Here is a 9271-nt window from a genome sequence, read left to right as displayed (position 1 = left end):
AGGTACTGTCTTCAAATGGCCCAAAGCTTTATAAATATACTTTTCATGTTTGCCCAACATTGTGGTTGTTGTTAAAAGGACTAACTGAATCAAAAATCCCAATCAGTGTATAGCTACTGGAATTCAATCATAATTTGAAACCAAAAGGATCCTATAGCAACAAATAATAGCCTACTTATCAAATTCAATAAATCTAAACATATAAAATTATGTTTTACTTGCTCGACTCCTACGTGATTCATTTTCCTGTAGATAGCAAGTAATTATTTGATTCTGTAACCAATTTGAAATCGAGTAGATATGCTTTGTGATAAAAGGTAAGGTTTCAGTCCACCAATATACACAGAATTTTTAGTGTTTTTTTTGTGTGTGTGTGGGGGGGGGGGTTATATCGTCTTGTTTCAGTTATGACATAAACATGTAACACACAACAAAAGCACAAAGAGCAGGTGAATTTAGGTCAAGTTACCCGTCCTGTGAGGGCGCTGTAGGGCAACTGCAATATTTTAAAAGCAGACTTTTATGTCACCGGAAACGCGTCCGTTGTTGTGCCGGAAGTGAAGCGTGTTGTCGGCAGCGCAACGATGGCGAGCGCTACAGCGAAACAACCTGCGAAAACTGCAAACAAAGCCGCGTCCGGAGGGACCGGCGGAGCCGCAGGGGGAGCACCGGCGATGCCGCTCGCCTCTCCGCTCATGGGCGGCTTGAGTAAGAAGAAGAAGCCGTTTCTCGGCATGCCTGCGCCGCTGGGTTACGTGCCCGGTCTGGGTAGAGGGTGAGAGACCAGTGAATACATGTAATAATCATGAGTCTAAACACTGCGAGACAGCTCGCTCACTGCATACGTCACTGTTAATCATTATAATAACACGCCTGATTTTCAAGCAGCTGTATAATATGTTATGATGCTTTGAGTTGTTTTATGTTTTAAGATGTCTTGTAATTTACACTACTTTAAACTTTGGAAAAAAGTTTCCAAGGCTGCATTTATTTGATCAAAATATTTTTACAATTTAAAACAATTGCTTTCTATTTGAATGCATATCAAAATGTAATTTATACCTGTGATGCAAAGCTGAATTTTCTGCAGCCATTACTCCAGTTCAAAGTGTTTGCAATGTTTCTTGAGCAGTATATTACAATGATTTCTGAAGCATCACGTGACACTGAAGACTGGAGTAATGATGCTGGAAATTCAGCTTTGATCACAGAAATAAATTACATTTTAAAATATATTCAACTAAAGAAACAGTTCTTTTAAATTGTAATAATATTTCACAATATTACTAATTATACTGTATTTTTGATCAAGCAAATGCAGGCTTGACAAGCATAAGAGGCTTCTTTCAGTTACATTATTCCAAAATGGTAACTATTTGGCCGGTAGTATTTTGTGTTATGTACTGAGTTGTAATGTGATGTGCTCCTCAGTGCCACGGGTTTCACCACACGATCAGATATCGGTCCCGCTCGTGATGCCAATGACCCAGTAGATGATCGGCACGCACCCCCTGGGAAGAGGACGGTGGGCGATCAGATGAAGAAAAACCAAGAAGAGGATGAGGAGGATCTGAATGACACTAACTATGATGAGGTACAGCTGCAGATCATCAAGAATTGTGCTGAGGAGGGTCATGTTGACCTGTTCCCCTATGTGCTTGCATGCAACAAAAAATACAACAGAGTTATGTTTAATAAATATAAGGATTGATTGAGACCACGTGTGTCTGACAGTGAAAGGAGAAGCACTTCATTTTTTATTAAATTTTATTGGTAACTAAGTCGTCAATATTATTTATATAGTGCTTTTAACAATGCAAATTGTGTCAAAACAGCTTTACATCGGCTTGATATAAATCTGGGTGGCTTTATATCAGCTTTACAGTATTTAGACGGGGAAATAGTTTGTCGAAATAGTGTCATTCTCCTCTGGCCAGACAAAATCAGTAGTTTAAATCTAGGCTAAAGCAGAGTCAGATTGTGCAAAGGACTCATCTGGTTCCTGTGTTCTTGTCCCGATGGCCGTCTTGGAGACAGGGTCTTCACTGGGGATCAGTCTCTGGGGCTCATCTAGGTGTCCTGGCTGTAGAGGTCATCTCTAGGTGCTGATCCACCATCTGATCTGGAGGTTTTTGGGACATATCCTAATGACAGTGATGAGTTAATCATATTCAGAAGAGGATCTATTACTTCTGGAAGCACCTCTTTTAAGAGCGTAGATGGAACAGGGTCTAAAATACAGGTTGTTGGTTTAGTTCTCCTGAATCTCTTCCTCTGTATCCTCTAGTTCAACGGCTACGCAGGCAGTTTGTTCTCCAGTGGGCCGTATGAGAAAGACGATGAGGAGGCGGATGCCATCTACGCCGCACTGGATAAGCGCATGGATGAGAGACGCAAAGAAAGAAGGTGAGTGTGAACTTTCTTCTCTCATCTACACTTGCTTGTCTTTATGTAGTGTCTCTTGGCTTATTTTGTTGCTGTATCTGCAGGGAGCTGCGAGAGAAAGAGGAGATAGAGAAATACCGTATGGAGCGGCCCAAAATCCAGCAACAGTTCTCAGACCTGAAGGTTTGTATGTAACTTGGTGGCCATTGTCCTGCCTAATTATGATTTTTTTTTTTTGTCAAAATGTTTCTCTAGCTACTTTGTCCTACAAATAATATTCAACATTTTAGTTTGAACTGAGTCAGAATTTCATATTACTACATAATAATGTTAAAAATCGTCTTTTACTCTCATAAACACTTCTGTTCAAAATTTTGGACTCAGTAAAATGTATTTTTTTTAAATAAAATTATACTTTTATTCAGCGACGACACATTCAGTAGATAAATAGTGAGTTTCATTTGAACTTTTCATTCGTCAAGGGAAAAAAATACAATTTCCACAAAAAATATGAAGTTTTCAACATTAATAATCAGAAATGTTTCTTTTGCAGCAATATTAATGATTTCTGAAGGATCATGTGACACTGAAGACTGGAGTAATGATGCTGAAAATTCAGCTTTGCTTTACAAAAATAAATTACGTTTTGTCATATATTCAAATAGAAAATAGTTCTTCAAGATTGATACTCAATATTATTGTTTTTACTGTGTTTTTGATCAAATACTTGCAGCCTTAATGAGCAGAAAAGGCTTCTTTCGAACTTCGAAATGTTGAACAGTAGTATAGATATCAACAATATCCCTGTTTTATTATTTCTGCCTACAGAGGAAGCTGGCTGAGGTCACAGAAGATGAATGGTTGAGTATTCCTGAGGTTGGTGACGCCAGGAACAAACGTCAGAGGAATCCCCGCCATGAGAAGCTCACACCCGTGCCGGACAGCTTCTTTGCCAAGCACCTCCAGACTGGAGAAAACCACACTTCTGTTGACCCACTGCAAGGGGTGAGTGACGGCCCGTCATCTTTCACAGGTGCATTATCGTCTATAAAGAAAATATGAATATAATCAGAGCACAACTCGTTGCATTCGAGGATCCATTGCACTTGAAGATTTCATTGCAAAATATGAAACAATGCAATTTCTAATTAAGCCGTTTCCTTTTTCAGCAATTTAGCGGGTTAGCGACACCCTTCCCCGGAGGCTTGAACACACCCTACCCAGGAGGCATGACGCCTGAAGCTGGAGAGCTGGACATGAGGAAGATCGGACAGGCCAGAAACACTCTGATGGACATGAGGCTCAGTCAGGTGATGCATCACAGCATTTTAATTGCAAACTGAATTAATTTGAGGAAAGCCAGACGTTTTTACAGCGTCTTTGTTGGTGTTTCCAGGTGTCTGACTCTGTGAGTGGACAGACAGTTGTTGATCCTAAAGGCTATCTTACCGATCTCAACTCCATGATCCCCACACATGGAGGAGACATCAGGTACCAAGTGTTTAACCCTCATGAGCTTTATATCAGGGCTGTCTGTGTTGCACTTTCTAAAGTCATTCCGTGTGTGCGCAGTGATATTAAGAAGGCCCGTCTCCTCTTGAAGTCAGTGAGAGAAACAAACCCTCATCATCCGCCCGCCTGGATTGCTTCTGCCCGTCTGGAGGAGGTGACCGGGAAGCTGCAGGTGGCCAGAAACCTCATCATGAAAGGCACTGAGATGTGTCCCAAGGTGAGGCATAAATGGAGGAGGAAATGATGTACAACTAAATTAAGTCCCTGATATACTTTTACTTTTTTTTTTTTCATTCTTCGTTTAGAGGTAAAAGGATGTTTGAATTAGGGCTGCACGATATATTATCTTATCAGTAAAGCCGGTTCACTGTTTGAACATCCGTTCTCAACGGAGTGTTTGGTGTAAGGATATGTAAATGTTAAGAAAGTATCTGATTATAGTAGCTATGTTTCCATCCACCTGGTTTTATGTGCATCTTGGAATGTCGAATAAAAAAAATGCTGGTTGGAAACACCAAGATGTGCATAAATTCTAAAAATGTGCATAAACTGTATGACATCTGAAAGGTTGCTTTGGTTGTTCTGAAATGCCTGAGTAAAGTCTGTCATCAAATTGTCTTACACGACTTTGTTCCCAAACAGCAGGCATCCACCTCAAAGCAATGACTGCATTTATTGTGTTTCATCTGCTCACTCTGAGGTGCAAGTGATTCATCATATATAAAAATTATTATATTTAGTGGCTTCTCCTACTTTTCTTGGTGATATTTCCAGTTTATCAGGAAGTGGCGATTTTGTTCTCTTTGATTCGTTGGATGGAAACGATGCTTTATTTGCAAATGTTTTATGTGATATTCCAGTCATGCGCATAAGTTAAATTCGAATTTTTGGATAGAAACGTAGTTAGTGATGTGGACATGTTTGCACCAGCTCTGCAATTCAGCACATTTATAGCAAGCAGCTTTACGGTATTAAACATGGGGGGGGGGGCTGTCGGTGTCACTTTCAATTTCAATTAGATTTACAACTTCAGTTTCTTACTGAAATGTACCAGAGAAGATTTACATGTCAAAGAAGGCGGAGCCCCAGAGCCACACCTACCTATTACATCATCGTCGCAGACCAATGGTTGTTCAAAGGTGTTTACTAGCCAGTGAAAAGTTTTCTAGAAAGTTCATTTTCGCCTGAAATGGATTCCAAACAAACTTAGTTTTTGCATGATTATGTTTGAAACGTTGTCACATCAGTTCTTTTATTTCGCTCAAAGTAGGTGCAAGAAACCTTGATGAACATTATAAATGGGACTCTGACAATAAAATGGTTTAAATTTAGGATATGACCCCCTTAAAGTCTTTTTTCTGTGGAGCATATTGATTTTAAAGATGTTTTGAGAAGGGTTGGTTAGCAGACTGTTTAACAGCGGACTTCTGTTTTGACAAAAAACACATTTCATAGAGGACAGAAGGTCATGCAGGTTTGGAATAACATAAGGGTGTGAAAATGAAAACCGAATTTTAGCATGTGGTTGAACTGTCCCTGTAAAGTCAAAAGGAGTCGCTTTACTATATGTCCAGTAGGGGGCTGTGTCTGTATGAGCCATTGAAATTTTACAGCTGTAGGAATGTTGCCAATGTTGACGGGTTGCCGTAGTGATACATTTACTATATGCAAAATCCCACTTCCCAAAATGCTATAAATGTGGTTCAATAACAACATGTCATGGTGAATGCATTAACTCTGTTTTATGTTAGTTGTGCCTGTCGATTTGTCTCCTAGTGCTGACTTTGGACTCGGAGAGAAAAAGCTGGGAATGAAAACACAGAGAGCGGAAACAATGTCAGGCCCTTTTGCTCTGTGTGCGCACAGCTTCATTAAGTGTTGGGAAATTTCTGCAGGCTTATTAATCAAATTTGAGCTTCACAGTTCAGCAGCAGAACAGTGACATGGCTGTGGCTCAAAGCCTAGAGAGCTGCCCACTTAGACAGGATGTTTGGGCCTGTGAAGAACAAAAATGTTGCCCTGACAGCTGTTTCTATAAATCATTGAGCATTCATTTTTAATAAGTCACCTGCTTATCTTCAGTTATTCATGTTAACTGTGGAGCAGAGCTCCAGACTGTGACTAAAATACATGAAGGAACTCAAATGTTTCACCGTAACTTAAAATCTAGTCACCACTCTAAAGTCAGTCAGGATGCAAGCTGTAATGTCCTATTCATGGTAAAATGAACCAGTTCTTTTTGAGTCTGTCAAAAGATTCCCCAAACTGCCTCACTGACTGGTGATTACAGTTTTGCATACATTAGGTTTTTGAGACTTGAATTGATATTAAAATAAAGGAATTAATTATCATTTAAATTGGTAGTTATTAAATATTAGATCAGTAGGAATTTATAATATTATTTGCAATTGTTTAACTTTATAAGAACAACATATTTAACATATAAGGTCCAAAACACAAGATTTTCCAAACAGGCAGAAATATTCTTACATGGGGCCCTTATGAAATCAGTTTCATCTTTTTTTTTTTTTTTTTTTTCCCAGTTTGAATTTTTCTAGGCTGTTTCAACGGTGAAATAAATTTTTTATTAATCAAAAAGCTTGTCTAATTAATTGAAATCATGAAACTTACACAATTTAACAGCAATTTATTAAAAGTTTGACATTTTAATTAAGGCGCTATGAAATATTTTATTTTTTTTCTCAAATTCAGTGAATTGTAATAAATTATTTATTATTTTATTTATTTTCAGAAATACTGTTTTGAATTTAGCAGAAAAATGTAAATGCAAAACAGTATTTCTGAAAATAGTCATATACACCTAGGATGCTTCATGGAGTGGCTCTCAGAGCAGTTCTATTTTTTCAGAGAGATTATGTTTGTGTTCAGGTACTCCTGTATTGAGGGGCAGAGGCTGAAAATGCCACGAGCGTCATGCGCACTTCAGCATCTGCGCCATTCATTCACACAGAGTCGAGCAGAAACATGCAGGATTCATATTTACTCTCTTTGCAGCTTAATATTCACAGACACTAGACCATATTGTGTTTTGAGTTAACTGTACCCACTGACCTACTTTTTATTTTTCCAAAATTTGGCAATGTCTGATTCTGTGTTATTCTGTATTTTTATGACTGGATTCCACAATTTCGTCCATGTTTTACACATCGCAGAAATCATAGGGCACTACTTACAAAACTGATGTTTCTATAACACCTGCAACAACAAAACAGTTTAATATATAATAAAATATTTTTATAACTTCATGAATGGCCATCTTTATTAAGCAATTCTGCAACTAAATAGATTTTTTGGCTTCCTCATCATTTTTGTTTTTCCTGAACCCTTCTGAAGAGGTTATCTGTTCTGTGTAACTGCGTCTTATTAATATAGTGTTTAATTATGTCTTATGTTCATAGTCTGTGTGTGCGTGTGTATAATCTGTGCTGTTTTATCTGTTCAGAGTGAGGATGTTTGGCTAGAAGCTGCCCGGCTGCAGCCTGGAGACACGGCGAAGGCAGTAGTTGCCCAGGCGGTGCGTCACCTCCCTCAGTCTGTGCGCATCTATATCAGAGCTGCAGAGCTAGAGACGGACATCAGGGCCAAGAAACGAGTGCTCAGGAAAGGTCAGTGACTCTGTCTGTCTCTCTTCCTCCAATCCTCTTTAGGTTTCTCTTTCCACTGTCACCTGCTTTGTTCTGCCTGCATACCTGTGTGACAGAGACAGATGAATTGTTAGTTATGTATGAAATCTCTATCAGTCTCAGCTTGTTAAAACGTCTCGAATCTCCCCCTTGTAACAAAGTATCTCTTTAAACTGGCTTCATCACGGTCTCTACCTCGATTAGCTTGCTAACTCTAAAAAGCAATGTGCTGCAAGTGAAGTAATTAGTTTGTCGTTAAAAATCTGGTGCACTGTAATTTTATACCAGTTTGATTATAATTAATGACGTGATTTGTACAGGTCCTTCTCAAAAAATTAGCATATTGTGATAAAGTTCATTATTTTCTGTAATGTACTGATAAACATTAGACTTTCATATATTTTAGATTCATTACACACAACTGAAGTAGTTCAAGCCTTTCATTGTTTTAATATTGATGATTTTGGCATACAGCTCATAAAAACCCAAAATTCCCATCTCAAAAAATTAGCATATCATGAAAAGGTTCTCTAAACGAGCTATTAACCTAATCATCTGAATCAACTAATTAACTCTAAACACCTGCAAAAGATTCCGGAGGCTTTTAAAAACTCCCAGCCTGGTTCATTACTCAAAACCGCAATCATGGATAAGACTGCCGACCTGACTGCTGTCCAGAAGAGGGTAAGCAAGAGGGTAAGACACAGAAAGAAATTTCTGAACGAATAGGCTGTTCCCAGAGTGCTGTATCAAGGCACCTCAATGGGAAGTCTGTGGGAAGGAAAAAGTGTGGCAGAAAACGCAGCACAACGAGAAGAGGTGACCGGACCCTGAGGAAGATTGTGGAGAAGGACCGATTCCAGACCTTGGGGGACCTGCGGAAGCAGTGGACTGAGTCTGGAGTAGAAACATCCAGAGCCACCGTGTACAGGCGTGTGCAGGAAATGGGCTACAGGTGCCGCATTCCCCAGGTCAAGCCACTTTTTAACCAGAAACAGCAGCAGAAGCGCCTGACCTGGGCTACAGAGAAGCAGCACTGGACTGTTGCTCAGTGGTCCAAAGTACTTTTCTCGGATGAAAGCAAATTTTGCATGTCATTCGGAAATCAAGGTGCCAGAGTCTGGAGGAAGACTGGGGAGAGGGAAATGCCAAAATGCCTGAAGTCCAGTGTCAAGTACCCACAGTCAGTGATGCTGGTGTTGGTCCACTGTGTTTTATCAAGGGCAGGGTCAATGCAGCTAGCTATCAGGAGATTTTGGAGCACTTCATGCTTCCATCTGCTGAAAAGCTTTATGGAGATGAAGATTTCATTTTTCAGCACGACCTGGCACCTGCTCACAGTGCCAAAACCACTGGTAAATGGTTTACTGACCATGGTATTACTTTGCTCAATTGGCCTGCCAACTCTCCTGACCTGAACCCCATAGAGAATCTGTGGGATATTGTGAAGAGAAAGTTGAGAGACGCAAGACCCAACACTCTGGATGAGCTTAAGGCCGCTATCGAAGCATCCTGGGCCTCCATAACACCTCAGCAGTGCCACAGGCTGATTGCCTCCATGCCACGCCGCATTGAAGCAGTCATTTCTGCAAAAGGATTCCCGACCAAGTATTGAGTGCATAACTGAACATAATTATTTGAAGGTTGAATTTTTTGGTATTAAAAACACTTTTCTTTTATTGGTCGGATGAAATATGCTAATTTTTTGAGATAGGAATTTTGGGTTTTCA

At 39.6% G+C, this 9271-nt stretch overlaps 1 protein-coding gene across 1 annotated transcript in view; it reads left to right on the top strand.

The window, feature by feature from the left end:
* The first annotated feature begins 546 nt into the window (after nt 1-546).
* The window catches only part of LOC306860422 (pre-mRNA-processing factor 6-like), a 23747-nt gene continuing 15022 nt past the window's right edge, over nt 547-9271 (top strand). The window contains exons 1-9 of the mRNA XM_079402135.1: nt 547-775; nt 1432-1594; nt 2288-2406; nt 2490-2568; nt 3214-3390; nt 3555-3695; nt 3782-3876; nt 3958-4114; nt 7361-7523. Of these exons, the coding sequence (XP_079258261.1) occupies nt 585-775; nt 1432-1594; nt 2288-2406; nt 2490-2568; nt 3214-3390; nt 3555-3695; nt 3782-3876; nt 3958-4114; nt 7361-7523 (1285 nt within the window). The 5' untranslated portion in view covers nt 547-584. The remainder of the gene's footprint in view (nt 776-1431; nt 1595-2287; nt 2407-2489; nt 2569-3213; nt 3391-3554; nt 3696-3781; nt 3877-3957; nt 4115-7360; nt 7524-9271) is intronic.

Source organism: Barbus barbus, assembly GCF_936440315.1.
Source record: "Barbus barbus genome assembly, chromosome: 41".
NCBI lineage: Eukaryota > Metazoa > Chordata > Actinopteri > Cypriniformes > Cyprinidae > Barbus > Barbus barbus.
This window is presented reverse-complemented; position numbering and strand designations above follow the sequence as displayed.